The 21,528-nt window shown below is 39.3% G+C and overlaps 1 protein-coding gene and 1 long non-coding RNA gene across 2 annotated transcripts in view; one reads left to right on the top strand and one right to left on the bottom strand.

The window, feature by feature from the left end:
• Positions 1-215: 215 nt before the first annotated feature.
• The window catches only part of RTF2 (replication termination factor 2), a 55,634-nt gene continuing 34,321 nt past the window's right edge, over positions 216-21,528 (bottom strand). The window contains exons 6-9 of the mRNA XM_032218111.1: positions 5,982-6,095; positions 3,119-3,173; positions 2,374-2,460; positions 216-776 (exon numbers count right to left, since the gene is read on the bottom strand). Of these exons, the coding sequence (XP_032074002.1) occupies positions 589-776; positions 2,374-2,460; positions 3,119-3,173; positions 5,982-6,095 (444 nt within the window). The 3' untranslated portion in view covers positions 216-588. The remainder of the gene's footprint in view (positions 777-2,373; positions 2,461-3,118; positions 3,174-5,981; positions 6,096-21,528) is intronic.
• Positions 15,989-21,523, top strand: LOC116509134. The gene is made up of 3 exons (XR_004255468.1): positions 15,989-16,100; positions 20,831-20,994; positions 21,389-21,523. It is a non-coding gene; the product is annotated as an uncharacterized LOC116509134 (long non-coding RNA).

The following is a 21,528-nucleotide window of genomic DNA, read 5'->3' as shown; positions in this document are numbered from 1 at the left end:
AATAAAGACTGCAAAAGTGTGATGGTGACTCATCCCTCCAGAAACATTCTTGGATATTTCATTTAAGAATCTGCTTCAGGACTAAGACCTATTAAATTAATCTCACATTTGGACAACAGGATGGGGAAATGTCTCAAGTGGCATCTGTTACAAATCTAGACAAAAACTGATGTAATCCTGGCCTCTCTCTTTCTACTCACAATTTTGAAATTTCCTACTAAGATAAATGGATGGGAAATACTTACAAGATACCAACTGGGCCTATGCACTCAGATGCAGCCTAACGATTCAGATTAAGCAGAACCTAGCAGAACTTGTGCTTATTTCAAGCACAGTTCCCGACTTCAAAAAGGACATCAAGCAGTCATTTTATGATGAGTATTTACTCAAAGTAGGTGTCCTTTCAAAATTAAAGTCAAGTTCAGCTACCGTTTTTAATATCTCCTCTTTAAAACTATGTTGGCTTCTTTTTGAAGCTGCTTTGTTGTTTAAAAAGCACTATTTCCTATAACAAAAGCTTCTCCTATAAAAAGAAAGCAAGAGGTGGCAAAAAGCAGGAGGGCACTCAAAATCATACAATTTTCTCTTTCAGAAATAGTATGCGGTGTGTGTGATCCAATTGGAAGACTCTTCCTTAGAGCGTTTGGCTGAGCTGTGGGAAGTAAAAATAGACTTGTACGTTTCTGATTTCTCCCCACTGGCTGCAGAGGACCTCTTCACAGGTTCAGATGCACCTTTGATGCTTTTCTCGGAGAAAGATGGCGCTTTTTCACTGACTGACATAGAACAGAGGAGAAAGAAAATAGGGAGCATGAATTCTCCATTGATAAAGTATCATGTACATACAAGTAAACAATATATATCTTACTAAATAGTCACATCCCAAATTTTAGGTTAGCTGAAAATATTAGTTTTTCTATTTTTTTAACTTTTGTATCTAAATATTATTATGTTAAGGAGAGAATAACTTTTTATCCAAAAGGTTTGATAAAGATACCCAATAATCATCACCTCTATAATTATCTAAATGTGGATACAATATACTGTATTTTTCGGAGTATAAGACAGACCTTTTTTCCTCAAAAAAGAGGCTGAAAATCTGGGTGCATCTTATACATCGAATACAGCCTCCTGAAGCCCTGCCCCTTCACCAAAATGGCTTTGCGTACCCTTATGGAGGTTTTCAGAGAGCTCCTGGGGGGGGGGAGGCATAAATGAGCAAAAAACTATTCATGCCTTTTTTAAAAAACAGGCCCATTTTCACGAAAAACGGGCCGTTTTTGGGAGGTTTGCAGAGTGCAAAAACTTTTTTTTTCCTTTCGGAAAGCTCTTTAACTGATTAATGAGAATTACATTGATCAAGTGCTATGCCAGCAGAAACAAAGTCTTAGATGCTGCAGATTGTCAGCGATTTCCTTCTCCAGCACATGGATAAATACACCTGGAAACATCTACTTACCTACCTATTCTCTCTGTCTCCCTACCTACCTGCTGTATTTCTCTCTCTCTCTCTCTGTCTCTCTATCTCCCCCTCTACCTACTTACCTACCTACTCTCTTTCTCTCCCTACCTATCTATTGTATTTCTCTCCCTCTCTCTATTTCTCTCTCTCTATCCCTCTACCTACCAACCTATTTACTCTCTCTCTCTCTACCTACTCTATTTCTCTCTCTCTCTCTTTTTCTCTCTCTATCCCTCTACCTATCTATCTACACACTCTCTCTCTTTCCCTACCTACCTACTGTATTTCTCTATCTATCTCTATTTCTCTCTCTCCCTTTATCTACCTACCTACCTAACTACTCTCTCTCCCTACCCATCTACTGTATTTCTCTCTCTTTCTCTCCCTCTCTATCCCTCTATCTACCTACCTACTTTTTAAAAAGTTTGCCTCTTCAAAACCTTGGTGCGTCTTATACTATGGTGCGTCTTATACTCCAAAAATATGGTACTTTTCAAAAGGGAACTTTTGAATTCTGCATTTTGTAAATACAGAAATATTTACATCCCAAAAGTTTGGTTCTCTGAGGCATAACAGGGAATCTTTCAGGTATCGCTAACTTAAAGACAACATAGCAGCTTAATTAAATCTGCCAAGAACCAAGTTCAAGCAAACTGCTTAGCACAGTTAAATATTTAACTTAATTTTTACTTAAGATGGAAGCCTAATTAGTTTCCGTAGGTTTAAAACTCAACACTTAACCATGATTAACAGCAATAGGGAAAGTACCCTCAGTAAGAAAGGAACTTAATTCTGTAAACTCTGATCTTTCAGTTTATGGAACTGAAGAAGACACTTGGCTGCAACAGCTTCACCTGTAGTACCTATTGAATGGAACATTTATAAATTAGGTTTGGAGATGTTACACCAACCTGTACTCTTGCAGAAGGCAATGCTTCTCTTTTCTCCAGTTTGTGTAGCATCCTTTGCAGTATTGACTTGAGATGGACTCTGTGAATCTGTATAATAGTAAAAAAAAGGTTAAATGATGCAACATGGATTATTTTTATCACTAAAACTCTTCTTTCTATTAGATTACTTTGTGACTGACACAGGAAGGCAAGTCTCCATCAGGCTATTCTTTCTTGAGAAGGAATAACCGGCTGAATTTTGAAAGAAAAGGAAGGGAAAAAGTAGGAGGACAGCCAATGTTTGCCTACCTCTTTTTGCAGAATGAGGACATTTGTTTTAAGTTCTAATGGCACAAACTTTACACCTACTTTTTTTCCAATCTCATCACTAGAAGTTCAACTAACATGTCATATAACAAGTACATTGCATCTAGCACTAATAAATCAGAAAAGATGGGAAAGCTAAAGACTATTTAAAGACTACTAAAGATATTTGTGCAACTTGTTAATCTTTGCCGTGAAGTTCTTAGGCATAGCCATGTGTAATAACCTTCTGGTTAATTTATGATTCAATGTACTCTGAAAAGCCAAATTCAATATGAGGTTTCTGCAGACTCACTCAATATATAGTTTCCAATCCGTGCAATAAAAGAGCTCACAATCCTTGCAAATAACAGAATAAAACCATAGGTTTTATTTATTTTGATTTATAAGATCTTTAATCTCTTTTCCGCATTAATACTTGAACCCAACATAAACAATTCACCTTCAGCGGCTTCTGATTTCACAATGGTCTCTGCTGCCTTAGATTTCTTGGATTTCTGAAACAAAAGAAACAAACCAGAAACGATTTAAGAAGCTCAAAGACCAGCAAAATCCAAAGATAAATATGATAACTAGGAATATATTTGACTTAGAGGCGCTTAACACATTCATTCATTCAGTCATCCTTGCTTTCAACTTACAAAACTACACAATCTACTCAGCTGAAGGCAAGGCTATATATTTCTAAGCCCATTTTTATTTTATAATATTGAAAGGCAAGTATATAAGTATTGGGTATTGGAAAAAAATTATGAATCAAACATGCTTGTCCTAAGAGAAAATTTGTACCCTGAATCCAGATGTATCATCAATATGAACTTCTGGCAGGTATTCCAGTAGGCAGGAGTTCCAAACTCAAGGTTTAGAACTGGCCCACAGAGCTGCCCTAGAAACAGCAAAGGAATAGCTCATAGCGCCTCTGCCAGAGAAAACGGAACTCGACCCTCAGCGTGCAAGTTCTGTTTTCACTGGCAGAGGATTGCAGGAGGCCGTCGCAGCTGGAAACGGAACGGGAGCCTGTTTTCGCTGGCAGAGCGCTCGGGCCACCACAGGCGCCTGCAACATGAGTGACGTTCAGATGGCCATGCCCACCCTGGCCTACCAAGGTCAAACACAACCCTGATGCGGCCCTCAATGAAATTGAGTTTGGCACCCCTGCGATAAGACATTCATAGGTCTAATGAGCAAAGCCAGCATGAAAGGTATGCAGTCGACTTCATTTTCTCGGCCAAAGAAGGGCAGTAGCTATATTTGACTTTGGAAATAAAGAGAATTGTCTCTTATAGGAGGTTTAGGTCGTCGGAGTTTTCAAAAAAGAAGAAAACTACTCAACAAAACCAAATGTACCATAGCAAGGCATCGAAAGTACACACAGAAAGATGTCAAGCAAGTTTAATTTTAAGATATGAATAACCCGTATGTTTGTATCATCTATCATCCACTAGATGGCATATGACCTTTTCATTATAGAGAAAAAAATTAAGAGCAGATGGCTTTTGATTAAAACCCTTTTCTCACTCCTGAGAATTGACCTTAAAAGTTATTATTGATTGAACTCAGTGTGATCACTAAGCACTAAGCACCTGTCAAGATTTTAAACAAATTAGTATTTTGAAATAACACAAAACAATTATTTGCTGGAGTGGGTCAACTGCAAAATCTAAGACTAGCCTCACCAGGCTCTTCTAAAATTCAAGATGTATTTTTCTTTAAATTATGACATTCATATTTTTCTGTTTCCTTTTCTGCTTGATGCAGCCTTCAAACATGAATAGGAAAATGAAACATAATGTCTATCTAACGACATACAGGTCTTTAGATAGGTAGTGTGCTGAAGTGTTTTCTTTTAAAAATGCATGCATGAAAAGACCAGTAGTAGAGAGTATGTCAGTATTATAGTAAATAAACTGCCTGAAATTTGGCACATTGAATCTCAACAGGCTGAAAGTTGACTCAGCTTCCATCTTTCCAAGGTGGATAAAATGAGGACCCAAATTGTTGGGGGCAATAGGCTTACTCTGTAAACTGCTTAGAGAGGGCTGGGAAGCACTATAAAGCGGTATATAAGTCAAGGTGCTATTGCTATTGCTAAACAATGCCTCCATCAACCCTTTTAGACTTCAAAACCAGGATATTACATACAGATATACATAATCCATATATGGCTAGGGTGTTGTGTTTGGTGGCATAATCCAAGACTTTATAAATTGTTACAAAACAAGAGATTAATTCAATGTTCTTCCATATTTAATATTGTAAAGGTAAAGCTTTCCCTCACACATATGTGCTAGTCGTTCCTGACTCTAGGGGGCGGTGCTCATTTCCGTTTCAAAGCCGAAGAGCCAGCGCTGTCCGAAGACATCTCCATGGTCATGTGGCCAGCATGACTAAACACCGAAGGTGCACAGAACGCTGTTACCTTCCCACCAAAGGTGGATCCTATTTTTTCTACTATTCCTATTTTTTACGTGCTTTCAAACTGCTAGGTTGGCAGAAGCTGGGACAAGTAATGGGCGCTCAACTCCGTTACGTGGCTCTAGGGATTTGAACTGCCGAACTACCAACCTTTCTTTCAAGCTCAGCGTCTTAGCCCCTGAGCCACCACGTCCCTTATTTAATATTGTAAATCAATGTAAAACTTGTCCTTCTTTTGATCAGTAATAGAATGAGCTGAAAACAACAGAATGACCTCATAGGGTAAAACTGGTCTAATCAGAGTTGGGTTAGGGGATCTTCTGAAAAGAATGGAGCGGCTATAGACATAGCTTAACTCCATCCATATTTTTTTCCCCTTTCTCTCCCCACTTTTCACATACCATTTTGTCTTATCGCACATTTTTGGGGAAATTCAGATGCTGGAAACATACAGCTTACTGAAGGTTCTGTCTCTAAATAGAGGTCAGATTTTTTTTTATGATAATCAAAAGCTGCTACATTCTTTATGGACCAAACATTGGAGAAAATGTAGTCAAGGATCTAACAGGTTATGAACCTGTATTGGCTGAAATCCAATGAATCATATCAAGTGTCTTGAACGGAAGCCAATGTTTTCGGCACATAAAATTGCTTATTCAATAGCTATTGAGAAGCCATTTATATTACTCTCTAGTGTTCTGTTATGAGTTCCACAGGACTCAGCAATGTTATTGGGGAGCAGAAATTATTTGAATGACATTTGTTATTATAAAAACTGAAGTGTTCCAGGTAACCTCTACTGCTCCAGAACCAAAAACTTCCATGCCAACCCTGTTCTTATTTTATCCCTGTATCTGCATATAACTTCAGAAAATGTGTTTAGACCTTACCTTCCCCAATTTACTTTTCAGCCTTCGCTCCTCCATTCTTTTCTTTAGCATCTCTACATCTTCTTTGCTGCCATTAAGGACAATCACATCATCATCTTGAAAGGGGATTCCACACTTGGATAAGGAAAAAAAAATGAGACACTGTTTACGATGCAGTGCAGTTCCAAACAGAAGCACCAGAAAGTAAAAGACATGTTATTCATATTGCAAATATTTTATTAACCAAAAAACAAAGCTAGATTCAAATGGGTACCTTGTACCACAGATCTGTAATTCAGGTGTCTGCTTTCTCTGCCATAATTAATTCATCAGACGGAGCCACATAATTTTTTATCCATTTTCATTAAGTATAGTTAAAAGGAAATACCTATAGGGTTGGGCCAATATTCTTCCCTCCCCTCAAATTTTATTAAAATTCTACACATAAAATAAACATAGCAAACATAATTCATCAAACAAAGTCTCTGGGAAAAGCTGGAACCACTGAACGACCATGTGATTCACTTAATGGTCATGGCGATTTGCTTAATGTCAATAGCAAAAAGGTAGTAAAATTGGGCACAACTCATTTAATGACTGCTCCACTTGGTCCCACTTGGGGTCATAAGTCGAAGGCTACCTGTAGCATGTAAGTAGAACCTAATGAGACAATCACAACTAACATATGAAGATCGGTTGCAGGAACTGGGTATGTCTAGTTTAATGAAAAGAAGGACTAGGGGAGACATGATAGCAGTGTTCCAATATCTCAGGGGTTGCCACAAAGAAAAGGGAATCAAACTATTCTGCAAAGCACCTGAGGGTAGAACAAGAAGCAATGGTTGAAAACTAATCAAGGAGAGAAGCAACTTAGAAGGAGAAATTTCCTGACAGTTAGAACAATTAATCAATGGAACAATTTCCCTCCAGAAGTTATGAATGCCCCAACACTGGAAGTCTTTAAGAAGATGTTGGATAAACATTTGTCTGAATTAGTATAGGGTTTCCTGCCTAGGCAGAGGGTTGGACTAGAAGACCTCCAAAGTCCCTTCCAACTCTGCTATTGTATTATTGTATTAACTTATTTTATAGATCTAACAGAACTTAAAATTAAGTTTTACATTTCTTGGGACTCAGCATCGATATAATTGTTTCTCCAACAGTTATTATAAATCTGCCAGATATAGGTAGTCCTTGACCTACATCCACAATTGAGCTCAAAATTTCTGTTGTTAAGTGAGACATTTGTCAAGCGAGTTTTACCCCATTTTGCAACCTTTCTTGCCACAGTTGTTAAGCGAATCCCTGCAGTTGCTAAGTTACTAACCTGTACGTTAAGCGAATCTGGCCTCCCCACTGATTTTCCTTGTCAGGAGGTCACAAAAGGGGACCACGCGACCTTGGGACACAGCAAGGGTCATAAGTATGAACCAATTGCCAAGTGTCCGAATTTTGATCACATGAACATGGGGCTGCTTCAAAGGTCGTAGCTGTGAAAAACGGTCGTAAGTCACTTTTTTCAGAACTGTTGTAACTTTGAATGGTCACTAAATGAACTGTTGTAATGCGAGGACTACCTATATTAAAATTTCCAGGGAAAAGTAATTGTTACCTAAAAATCTCTCTGAAAAGGCTAAAACCAGCTCCTACAGGGAAAGAAAAAAAGGAGTGAGTGAATTGCATCCAAAGGAGGAATGAGGAAAAAAGGCACAATGAGGAAGTTGGCAAAGAAATCAGCATTACCAAATTCATCAGCATTGTGTATTGTGAATTCTAGTTTGTCAAGCTGCGAGCAATAATTCCTGTTCTGGACAGAGTCTCAAACTATCAAACTATGATGTTGCTGGGAAATTGAGAAAGAATAAAGGTTGGGGGAATGATAAGAATAGAAGAGCTTGAAATTGTTGGGTATCTATAGGGAGGCAAGCTATTCTCCAAAGCACCTGAGGGCAGGGCAGGAAGCAATGAGTGGAAACTAATCAAGGAGAGAAGAAACTTAGAACTAAGGAGAAATTTCCTGATAGTTAGAACAATTAATCAGTGGAACAACTTGCCTCCAGAAGTTGTGAACGCTCCAACACTGGAAGTTTTTAAGATGTTGGTTAACCATTTGTCTGAAATGATATAGGGTTCCCTGCCTGAGCAGGGGGTTGGACTAAAAGACCTCCAAGGTCCCTTCCAACTCTATTATTCTATTCTATTCTATTCTATTCTATTCTATTCTATTCTATTCTATCTAATTACATCAATGAAGCTTTGTTATTGCTAAAACTAAGGGACCTCCTCTCTATTTTTCTTATGTGCTTAGAGAATCTCATAATTTGTTGTGTTCCATATCTCCTTTAATATAAATCCTTTGACTCCTTACTAAAACTGTGCAAAACTAAGCTTTTACAGGACACAGTCATGTGTGAACTGTTGATCAAAACAAATTGGAAAGGTTTAAAGAAGAAAGTGAAGGTCTTGTAAGTGGAATCCATTAATTGGCCATTAAGAGCACCTGAATTTCCCCTCTTACTTTTTTAAAATGGTGGGGCCCAGCATTGAAAATAATCTTTACGTGTAAGCAAATAATACTCTAATTTAGAATGACTACCAATATGATTGCATTGTCCAGAAATATCAGATATCAATACTCTTCAACATCTTCATAAATGATCTAGATGAAGGGATAGAAAGGGAACTCATCAAATTTGCAGACAACACCAAACTGGCAGGAATAACTAACCCTTTATTTCAAGGGTGTCAAACTTAAGGTCCGGAGACTGGATGTGGCTCACGTGGTACTTAGATCTGGCCCACGGGACTGCCCTGAAAAGAGCAAAGGACCAGCCCACAGTGCGTCTGCCAGGGAAAACAGAGTTCGGGCGGGCTGCGGGCGGTCTTCCCAAACTCCGTTTTCACTGGTAGAGGGTTGCAGGAGCTGAAAATGGAGCTTGAGAGCTCATTTCCGCTGGCAGAGCTCTTGGGACACCAAAGGCACCCACGACATGAGTGAGGTCGAGCTGGCCACGCTACCCCATCCGCTGTCAATAAAATTGAGTTTGACACTCCTGCTTCAGAGGTGGGTTCCTACCAGTTCGGACCGGCCGAGTAGGTAGTAACCCGGCTGGACATGCGCCCGAACCAGTTCTATCCTCGGCGGCGCCATCTTGATTTTCTGTTCTGCATATGCGCAGAACAATCTGTAATTGAAAATATGTAATTTCCCCCCTTTTTTTAATGTGCGCATGCACAGGCCTTTTTAGGTGCAAATGTGCACGTGCGCAGAGTAATGTGAAAATGTGCATGTGCGCCAAACCGATAGTAATGCCGGGAGGAACCCACCCCTGCCCTGCCTGATATGGGAGACTCAACATTCAGGAGCTTGACTGACTTGAACACTGAGCCCTATCCAACAAAATGTAACTCAGTGGTGAGAATAGTAAGGTCCTACACCTAGGCATGAAAAACCAAATGCACAGCTACAGAATGGCTCAATAGTAGCAACTGTGAGAGAGATCTAGGTTTCCTAATAGACCACCACTTAAGTATAAGCCAGCAGTCTGCTGCAGCTGCCAAAACAGCTACTGCATCCACAGAGGGATAGTTTCAGATCACATGAAGCATACTAGACCTTAGAAAGAATGCAGAGAAGAGCAACAAAGCTGATAACAGTTCTGGAGGCAAACTCATACAAGGAACGTACGAAGGCAAGTATACGTGTTTCAGGATAACGTTGCAGGATCCAATCTGAGTTGGTCACCAGAACCAGAGGTTTTCTGAGCTTAGTTTTCTGAGCTTTCGGACTCGTGCTGGAGCCTTTCCTCGGGGAAGTTTTTTCTCTACCAGAATGTGTATTAGTATTAATTAAACTGTTGCTTGTGGCCTTCTGTTATTTAATTTACTGTAGCCTTAAATTCTGTTTTTCCTATTCTAGCATGTCCGCCTTGCTATACAATTGTGGTTGTGGTCCATGTGCAGCAAACTGTTACAGTGGATTTAAAGTTTTTATATCGGAATACTGTAAGCAGAGTGCTGGAGATACGCTGAAGGACAAAAGCAGTGAAGAGTTTCTGATATAATCTTCATCTGAAAAGAAGAAACCACGAGTACAAAACAATTCCTCCACCCACCCACCAACCCATAAAAAGAGATCTGGGAAGAATAACCACACAAACAACCAGACGGCTTCCATTACCATAACTTCATCAGATCTAGAATTGTTACATCTTAAAAGTTTTAGGAAAAATATCTGGCCTTTGTTTTGATGGATGAACAGTAGTAAGAATACAGAAAGATGGATATCAAGAAAAGTGAAATGAGGTTCATGCAGAGAAGAGCTGTGGCTTTTGTCAACAAGTAAACAGAACTCACTTAGTGTCAGATCTGCCTCAACTTGGGCCTCTTAGAAAGAACGATCTTCAGCTCCTTTATTGAAAAAGAGTATAGTTTATCAGAGGTCAAATGAAACACAATAAGACAAAGCCAGAACTGAAATCCCCAAATGTAACTTTCCCCCCTTCTAGGTTTCTCCCCATTGCTTGTCCCCATTGTTCAATCAAATTCAAACAAAATGTTTTTGGAAAAGTCATTAGATTTGGTTTGCAGCTGTGTTCCGTTCCCACCAGCTGCTTGACCTTGATGCTCTTCTTGGAAAGATGCAGCTAACTTTTCATTTCCCCTGAAGCCTCCTCCCACCTATCCAGCCTCCCTTGAGTTCCTGGTAGCTGATACTAAATGATTGGGAAGTGCAAGCGTGAGGTGGAAGCTGACACATAGGTTCACTATTTAAATTATATTTGGAATGTAAAAAAAAAATAGTAAGACCCAAAATGCTTTAACAAAAGACAACCCCATTAAGAAAATAAAAACCAATAGCTCCTAGATTCTTTGCTATTTTCACCTGTTTTGTTCTCGCTAGGAACTGGTTTCTGTTTCATTCAATGGCCAACATTTTGGAAATACATGAATGCCTGCTGTAGCTGAAAGATTTGAGATCTAGTGTACATCTGTGGAGAGCCAAGGAAAAGACAATGATGGGGGAGATCAAATAACCCATTATGGGGTTTCTGCTCATCTTTCTGAAGTTACTTTTGCAACATCCACTTTTGATTGTCTGTGCAGTGAGTAATTATCCAGTGTAACATGGTCTGCTGTAACAGGAAGCCAGCACAAGAGAACTTCAAAGTTCCGTAAGTTTATTCCCTTTTATTGTTAAGGACCTTCTTGCGGTAAATGTTTCTCAGCAATATTTCCTAATGAAATTATCTCGATGTTTGATTTGTTTTGGAGCAAGCTTTCTGCTTTGTTTGTTTTATCACAGAGCAGCAGAGTTGGGAGGGAGGACAGAGCTCATGCCAAATCCACTACAAGACCTTTTATTTATTTTATATCCACAAAACATATTTTTTCTGGCCCAAGGAGGGATATGATGTCAATGGTAGAGTCATAGAACGGGCAGGAGATACCATTTGCACAGAATAGACAAAAACATGAGGAAAACGTGGATGCTTATGGCTCTTAAGAAACATGTTTTCTCCTGTGAGAACTTGTTCAGATTCAGTTCACCTGGTGGATATTTTGGTTATGCCATTTGTTCCGCTTGGGAATTTTGCTTGGTGACATTACAAGGTGCTGAGCAAAAAGTATGCAGAGACTGAGTGATTTATACAGGCCCGCAGAGCAACTGCAACGGGAAGCAGATTAAGCTTGCCAACTGCTGTGCATTCACCATTGGGCGTTTATAGTAACAGTTGCATAGTTTTCGGTAGAGGCTGCCAACAGCTACCTATCCCTTGTATATCTTTTTGTTTACTATTTTCAGGCTCCTAGGCGTAGGTGACTCAGTGGCTAAGACAGAGAGCTTGTCGATCAGAAACGTCGGCAGTTCGGTGGTTTGAATCCCTAGTACAGGTCTCTTGCGTGAGCAGGGGGTGGACTAGATGACCTCCAAGGTCCCTTCCAACTCTGTTACTGTATCTTAAAGAGCAGTTGCTAGCTAGGGAGAACAGTAGAGGAGACACCCTTCGGTCTGTGCGTTTGAAAGCTTTGCAAATGTATCTCCAGCTGGTTGTTTTGAAGGATTCCAGGATTAGATGATCAACTGGCTCAAACAGGTAAGGCTCAAAATGTTGTATTCAGGATTGAGCTGTAAAGATATGGTGTGCCAAAATGAGACAGGAAGCAAACACGCTGACTCTGTAAACTGCTTAGAGAGGGTTGAAGAGCACCATGAAGCGGTATATAAGTCTAAGTGCTATTGCTATTCAACTTTTTTCTTATTCGTTTAAACGCCTTGCACAATTTTACATCGGTTGTTACTCTATGCCAGTGTCATTTTTCTCAAGCTCCATGCTATACAGATACCATTAGTGTAGCACTTTACGCAGCTGGGAAGGCAAAACTACATTATTCTCTCAATAAGACCCTGTCTTTAACAATAATCTCAGATCACTTGGTCCTGATGCCACTAAATAGGCCAGGTCTTTGTTCTTGAATGTACATTCTCACTTAAGCAGCTCATCAATAGGAGGCAGCTAACTTTGATAATATCTAATGTTATTTAAAGAAAATGGTGGCACCACAGCTTGTAACAAGAAAACTCACTGAAAAACAGTTGAGCTACGAGAGAGAGAGAGAGAGAGAGAGAGAGAGAGAGAGAGGGAGGGAGGGAGGGAGGGAGGGAGGGAGGGAGGGAGGGAGAGAGAGAGAGAGAGAACAGGAAGAAAGCAGAGTCTGTTTCACTCATGGTGTAGAAATAACAGTTTGACTGATTACATGCCATCAAGTTGTGGTTGACTCATTGTAACCACAGATTTTCTCTTGTCCCTAACCTGGTCTTTCAGATCTTCCAATGGTGCACACTCGCCACCTCTGTAACTAAGTCCACCCCACTTCCTGCTTTTGTGTCTTGTTCTTCTCTTTTTTTCATCTTTCCCAGCATTAGGGATCCATTTGTTTGCTTTCTAGACTGTCCACATTCTCCAACACAAAAGTCCATCAATACTCTTCCCATTCTAATTTTTCAAAGTCCAACTTTGACTTCCACAGAGCAGCACAGGGAATACCACAACTTGCATGATTCTGCTCTTTGTAGATACCCATGGAAATGTACCTATAATTCCTAAATATTATACTATTACAACTGCCAGTGCAAATCACCAGAATGTCAATAAAAGGAATTTGCTTTTAAAAAGGTTTGGGAATCCAGGAAGAGCATAGTATCAGAAGCATACTTCAGAAATTCTACTCAAGTATTTGAATTTATTTTTTCTGGAGTGGGAAAAAATTAAAAGCAACTTTTATGACTCAGATTTTCTTTCTTCTTCAGTTGTTTTTTAAAGACAGAACTAGAGCTTTGGTGGTTGTTTTGGAATGAAACTAAAATAGGTTGGAATAATGCTACACAAATCAAGTCTCTTATTACTCTGCCTACAAGAAATCAAACTAAAACAAAAGGTTTTAGGTAAGAGTTGGCCAATAGCTCATTTGTGCTTTGCATAATGGGGTGGGGGGATGACTCACTTTTCTATTACCCTGTTCTGGGTGAAGCTAATGATCAGTTGTGGTAGTTCTCTTTCAAATCTAAGAATATTATTCATGCTATTCATAGCTAACATATGCTATACAATACATAAGCATACTGTTAGCCTCTGCTTTGCTGCTGCTTTTCAGCTGCCATTGAAACGGGGAGGGGGGGCATGGTATTTAGCAGTTAGCAGTTAGACTTATATACCGCTTCATAGGGCTTTCAGCCCTCTCTAAGCAGTTTACAGAGTCAGCATATTGCCCCCACAGTCTGGGTCCTCATTTCACCCACCTCGGAAGGATGGAAGGCTGAGTCAACCTTGAGCCGGTGAGATTAGAACCGCTGAACTGCAGATAACAGTCAGCTGAAGTGGCCTGCAGTACTGCACCCTAACCACTGCGCCACCTCGGCTCTTATTTGGGGAGGGAATCATTCTGTACTGGAGGACTGTTTAGTAGGGAGTTATTCTCACCATCCCTTTGCGCATGTGGAAGGAGGGGAGTTTCCCGCCGAGACCAACTGTCCAGCATTCCATCCTGATGATGATTTTTGAAGATGTCTCCCACCTGACAGTTGGGTGAATTATGATTGGACTGGGGTACCAAGGGGAGGGGAATGAATCATGTATTGATATCTTTTGCTTTCGCGCCTTTTATTCAGATTCAGCTTTGCTTTGCTTCTCATCATTTGTAACCAGTAAAAGTACACTTAATTCTGAAATATGGAGTTGAGTGGTTTCTTTCTTGGTTATTAAATAAAGGGGCAGTGACACATACTGTATAGCAGTGAGTCTCAACCTTCCTAATACCGCGACCCTTTAATACAATTCCTCATGTTGCGGTGACCCCCAACCGCAGTGATTCACTTAACAAATGGGACAAGGAAAGTCGTAAAATGGGACAAACTCACTTAACAAATGTTTCACTGAGCAACATAAACTTTCGGGCTCAACACATGGAGATTATGAGAGGAGGTTTAAAAGTTTTATCTAGAATATGTTATAAAGATGTATTGTGATTGGACAATATTAGGATGATTTAATGGAATGTTATCATATAATCCTATTCTAGATTTTGAATATTATATAAAAAGGATGCAAAAACAATTATAGACAAATTAAGGTTGAGATATAATTGTGATATACATGAATATATGTGAATTTAAAATATGTGATTTGATATGAAAAGCAGGTGGTGACTATGGAAGAGATGCATGGAAATACTGTAACCAACTGACACACTTTCTACAATTTGTAATGGAAGATTTTTTTTGTTTTTATGTTTGTTTGTCCTTGTTCAAAAACAAATAAAATTGTTTTTTTTTTAAATAAACTTTGGGGCTCAATTGTGGTCGTAACTCGAGGACCATCTGTATATCACCTACCTGGGCCACTCAGTGATAGCAATTCCGGCACTCTCAGCTGTCATTGATAAATGAGGGCTTGACGTGGCAGCAACATCTGACTTCCTTGCCAGTTTCCCCCTTGACGACTTTGCCTCTGGGAAGCTGGCATGGAATCATGATTTCTGGCTCGCTGGAAGCCAGGTGCTGAGCGCCTGGATTGCGATCGACTGACTGTTGAAATGCTGCGACAGCCAGAATTCCAAGGACTGGTTAGAACTCACTCAGTGCCGTTGTAAGCTTGAGCGGTTACTGAACAAGTGATTCGAGGACGGGTTTTTAAGGAAAAATAAAAATGATCCAGAGAGCAGAAACTGTAATCAAAAAGATAAGTGTCCTGGTTCCTGCGTGATGACGTTCTTTAATTGACGAGACCTAAACTAGTCTCCTTTTGCTAGATCTAATAAGATGAGTAGAGACCACTGGAGAGAGGCAGTTCTTCAAGTATCTGACCCCATGCCACAAAGAGCTTTATAGATCAGTGGCCCCCAATGTTTTGGGCACCAGGGATTGGTTCCGTGGAGAGAGATTTTTCTGTGGACCAGAGGGGGCATGGTTTCATCTGCTGCCTGCATCTCGCGGATGAAGCTTTGCTTGTTTGCACGACCCCGTTCCTGGCATGGACTGGGGACCCCTATAATAGATGAACAACCACTACCTTCAATTGCACTTGGAAATCTGCTAGGAGGCAGAGCAGCTTGCAAAATAAGGGTATAACATGGGCAAATCAGGAAATGTTTATAATTATTCTCTTATAGTAATCTTTTAGCAGCTAAAAAGTTAAAAGAGAAAGAAGAATGCAAGATTATTCCCCCACCACCACCGCTATGTCTCCTATTCGCTGCTCAAAGCCTAAAGGCAAGCCTATTTATAATCAACAGCCCAGTACTATCTACACATCTTGTTTTCCCAAAGTTGGTTTGCTTCCTTAAAAGGTCATCAGAACGAGAGCAGAGAAAAAAAATCCAGAAAAAAATATATATCAGGTTTTAATATTATTATTTGAATTGTTATTTTTGGATGCCCAAACAAGGGACACAAGTGGTTAAGGAAATCCATCACAAAATACTCACATTACATGTTAACAATTAACTTCTTTCACGTGACTGAAACCACTTACAAAATGGACAGGCTTAAAGGCTGAACTTGCCTGAAGGGCAATGGATTTTAAGAACATTTCTACCCATTTCTTAAGTTTGGCTCCAAACCATTTGTCTTTGTAATACTGGGTGAGTGTGTGATTTCTGAATTTTTAAGAATGAATTCTTTTAAAATTTGAACCAGCTGTAACATTACTAGAAATTTTGCGGTACGGTCATTTACTTTGGCAATAAAAGCCCCACTGAACTCAGAGGAATTTACGGCTGAGAATTGCATTCAAAACTGGTATATATTCAGGTTCAATCATTCTCTACTTAATTGTAGTGCAAAACATTTCGCTGAGTATGTGTTTTCAAAGTTAGAAAGTTTTTTAGTTAGAAAAAGTAAATTAAATAGAAGAAATATGTTTAACCAAATTACAAGGATTTTTATCTTCTACAATCTACATCTTTGAAAAGTACTGCTGGTTTGTAAATTCCCCTTTTTTAAAACTCTTTGAAATAAGGAACTCCTCTATGCTGATAGATTAAACGTTTTAAAATTTATGATCATTTATATTGGGAGTGATTAAATGTGTGTGAATCCTTCCCGACAGCTAAATGGTTAACCTTCCTAAAGGTCTTGGTGCCTAATTTCAATTTTAATTTTTATGAGAAAGGGAAATTTAAATAATAAGCAAAAGTATACTATATTGGTGGTCATCACTTCTGTTGAAGAACTTGGCAATTCTTATATATCTTTTATATCAAACCATTTTCTTTACGCCAATGATTCTTTTTAAAAAAACTGTAAGCAATTTCATTTGCTCCAGAATTCATTAATTCAGCTCACTAATTATAGCACAGTGAAAGCATTGTTGCTTGTAACACTGGTTTCTCAACCAAATTCTACTTGGAAAATTGTTCACTGTTAATCCCAATTTAGACTTTACACTAAATGATAATTGTCCCATATTATTTAGAGAATACACAAAGAACCTTACTGACTCTGAACTGGGCCATCTGTCTGTATGTTCTAAAATATGTGTAAACAAAAATAAATCTCAATCTACAGATTAGATTATTAGCATGTATAATGGTAATAATACTGTCCAAAACTGATTATGTACCATATGAAGAAACTATAATTATAGAGTTATGATATTTCTCCCCCCCAATTAAGTTATTATCAATATATGGACTTCCTCTGTATTGCACTTTCAGATTTGTTTTAATTTAATCCAGTACTGTTTGTCCTGATTAGTAAAAGCTTTCCAAAGTCCTCCTGAAAAAAATTATGTAACAGTATTGTTTATCTGAAATCCTAAGAAGCTGTGGATGCAGCCTGTGATTTTCTGCATAAATCCATGCTTCACCACTCACCTTTTGATGTTTTCTTTAAAAAAATATTTATTTGTAACCTGCCTTTATTATTTTTACAAATCACTCAAGGCAGCAAACCTATCTTTTCCACACAACAACAACCCTGAAAGGTGGGTTGGGCTGAGAGAGAGTGACTTTCATGGATAAGATGGGACTTTTTCCTCCTTAGTAGCAATAGCAATAGCACTTAGGCTTATATACCGCTTCATAGTGCTTTACAGCCCTCTCTAAGTGGTTTACAGAGTCAGCCTATTGCCCCCAACAATCCGGGTCCTCATTTTACCCAGGTCAGAAAGATGGAAGGCTGAGTCAACCTTGAGCCTGGTGAGATTTGAGTTCAAATCTCTGCCAATGTTGGCAGCTGGCAGTCAGCAGAAGTAGCCTGCAGTACTGCAATCTAACCACTCTGCACCACATCATTAATGCAATCACTGAAAGTTCTGATAGTTAAGAAAGAAGGAAATTAGCACTTTGTTGGATTAAATAAAGTTTGATTCTCTGAGAAATACCATCCCCTTCAATACTGCTAGCTGTTGGGTTGTTCCACTTTAGTGCAAAATTATGGCAGGCAACTTGTATGGATGAAGCTTTCAAAATGCAATGCTCAATTCTTTATCCATTATCTAAATATCAATTTATCCATAAGAATTGATGCAGGAAACACATCTCATTTTGGCATTTTTTGAAAGATTGACACCCTTCCTAAAGGATGGGCTTTAAACTCAACCATCATCCCAGTCATGTTGGCTGGGAATGATGAATATTTAGGTCCAACATAGCGAGAAGATACTAATTATTCAAACACAATTATGTCTTTTAGCACATCTTTCTGCAAAGGAATTAATATTTTTATTTTTAAAACACCCACCCACACACACACACACATAGTGGCTTATTAGTAGTAGTTGTTGAGCAGAAAAGAGATTATGAAACTAAATAATAAGCAGAGAAATCCCAGGATTAACGACTAGAGTCAGACAAAACTAGTTGGGCCTTCATCAAATCCAAAAAAAGACTCAGCAATTGCTCCTCCATTACAGACAAAGAAGAGAACAACAAACGTAGCAGCGTTGTCATTCCATGCGTTGCAGGAATATCTGAAAAGCTCAGGGGGATTTTTGACCAACACAAGATACAGGTACACTTTAAACCCAAGAATACACTGAGGCAGAAGCTTGTCTACCCCAAGGATACAACCCCCAGATGAAAACCGAGCAATACAATGCAGCGAGACATGTGCAGATCTGTACATTGGTGAAACAAAACAACTACTTCACAAAAACACATGACACAATAGAGGAGATCACACTCATCGGGACAAGATTCAGCGGTCCATCTGCCTTTAAAAGACGCAGGCCACCCTTTTGAATGCAGCAAAGTCCACATTGTGGATAGAGAGGACCATTGGTCTGAGAGAGAGGCAAAAGAATCCATCTATGTTAGAACTGAACTACCCTCCCTCAATGGAGGGGGAGGAATAAGACCCCATTTATCTTCAGTCTACAACACAGCCCTTGCAGCAATTTCAAGAAGATTCTACAACCAACTGCCCTCTGGTTCAGGTGACCCTGAGGATACAGATAAACCCTCAGGTGGGGTCAGTGGCTCTCAGAGAGAGTGCTAATGACCAGATGACTTCCATCCCTCCTGCCCCACCACCCAGTCTCAACTGTCCGTACCTGTCCTTCCATCCCCACCTGGGCCTCTAAAAACAGAGCTCCAGTGCTTTTACAGTTTATTATAATTGAACCCCACTCTTATATTATGAGATAGACAAGGTGACCTATGTAGGTATCAAGTTTGGACCAATCATTTTCCTTCTTCTGTGCTTGAATATTGCATAAAAGGCTAAGGTGACAAGCAGTGAGCGTACGTCTTAATTGATGCAGTAACATACCAAGTTGGCTTGGATTTCTCTTGTCCTGCGTGTTATTTGGAGCCCCTCATGATGGATCCTCGTACTTATACTGGTTTTATGGCCAACACATAAAACTTCAAGAATATTTATTTATTTCATTTAAATTATTAAATTTGTTTGCACGCCCATGTCACCAAGAGGTGACTCTGCCTTAACATAACAGTGCCTCAAGATCTAAGAAAACCTTCTGCAATTTATTTTTGGGGCTATTACTAGTGGAATACTAATAAAAGTGTTCCCATTTCCACTTCTGAAATGGTGAACACTGTCCAGTATTACTGACTGGCAAAGGTCCAGGGATGTGATCTGTGCCCCATCAAGTGTCTCCTTAAATGCATTGATTATTGTCTCTCTCTAAATTTCCTGCTTTATTTTCCATTTTTAGCTTTTCATTAAAAAAAACCCTGTCCCCTTTAAGCTATCAAGCTGATGAAAGGTTGCTAGTCACAGAGAATTTAGGAAGGCATGCAGGAGAAAAAAAGATAAGACTATGAATTCACACCTCTAGGTTCTGCGGACTCCTTAATGATGAAACTCAAGAGGTTCCTGGTAGCTTGCAGGATATTTGCTCGAGAACTGTCATACATCTTAAGGGAAGCCTGGCACTCTGACAAATCAGCCATCAACAGACACATAGACATTAGTAACATCTACAGACAATGCAAAAGAGACCAGCCCCAAAAGGAACAAAAAGACTCCAGCACCTCTCTACCAGTAATCAGCACCCAGATCAGCATAGATTAACTCTAAGATTAATATCAGACAAACAGTCAAGCAAACATTAACTGTCAAAGAACCATCAGTAAACAGTCCAACTGAACAATCTCTTAAGACCGCCCCCACCAACCCACCCACACAGGCAAGTTACCAGAATATAAACTGACAGCAAACAGCATTTCTTCCTAGCCCTGATGATGCTACCTACTTAAGGAATGAAACATCTGTAAGAAAATAAGCAAGCTCAGAGAGCAGCAAAGACCCCTCATATCAACCCTGAGCTACAAATAATTATTAGTGCCTCTTAACAATTCAAACTGTTTCCCTTTACTCTTTCAAAAGATTATAAATGGGCTTGAAGCACAGCATTTGATCCCTTTTTCATGCTGTTATCTCCCCAGTGACAGGCAACAACATCGACAAAGATATCTTTTTTTAATTATTTGCTGTAACACAGCAATTTCTGGCCGGAGCCAGTAATACACGACTATTCTCCCCCCATACACACACATCTTTTTCAGCTCCTAACCCTCATTACAGTGTAAGCAATGTCCATTATATTAATCTATTCCTGGCTGTGTTAGTCATTTTGCAGCAGGCGGCATTTCAAGAGTGTGAATCCGCTTTCCTCAGAAATGTTTGCATCCACCTTCCGTCCTCCCCCCACCTCCTTTTTTTTTCACATCACGGGAAAGGCTGGTGAGGGAGCAGAACGCTTGCTGATTCAATGGATACTTACAGCTTGTCCTATTAAGAAGATGCTGTGTAGATGTTTACATACTAAGCCTAACTCCTATGAGCCTCCAGGCAAGCACAATTCTATGGGGAACTGATTTTCCTGATGTTTTTTCTTCGACTGCAGAAGCAGCAACGCCGAAGAACCAAGAACGCTGTGGCTGAACAAAAAAAAAGATCAGGCTAAACAGCAAAATGAATGCATCTTTCATCTAGCCCTCCACAACCGCAGTCAGCACTGCGAACCTGGGAACAGGAGAATTTTCTGACTTGAAAGCCCTGGTCTTAGCAGTAAGGACAATGAACCACATTAATTATTATAATTATAATAATTATTATTATTTGTATAACTGTACATGTCAAATAGAAGCATGTTGTTCTTGACATGGAAGGTTGAAAAACGTGATTTCAACTAAAATGAAGCTTTGAGATTTATGGGTGCATGGGGTGGGCACATCAATGCATGCAACAAAATCATTACGAGAGGTAGATTATAAGAGGTTTGTGTTAAGAAAATAAGGACATGTATGTAATGATTTAGACATCATATGCGAGTATAATCTCTGTTCAACAGGGTGGTTGAGTGTTTGCTGTAGCAGGAAAAATCAATACAAGATAATGGTTGGTTTGAATCTCAGTATTTCAACAAGCTGTTCCTTTTCCTGCATCTTTTTTTTCTCCCTAGGGTTGCATATACTTAGCATCTAAGAATTCAAGCATGAAGACTTTATTTCTGAGCTCTAAAGAAATATATTGCTATGCTGAGGCACGTCTAATATTTCAACAAAGCCACACTTGTGGAAAAACATATTCGGAAAGGTAAAA

Source organism: Thamnophis elegans, chromosome 5, assembly GCF_009769535.1.
Source record: "Thamnophis elegans isolate rThaEle1 chromosome 5, rThaEle1.pri, whole genome shotgun sequence".
Lineage (NCBI taxonomy): Eukaryota > Metazoa > Chordata > Lepidosauria > Squamata > Colubridae > Thamnophis > Thamnophis elegans.
The sequence above is the reverse complement of the archived record's forward strand: the minus strand, read 5'-3'. Positions and strand labels throughout refer to the sequence as shown.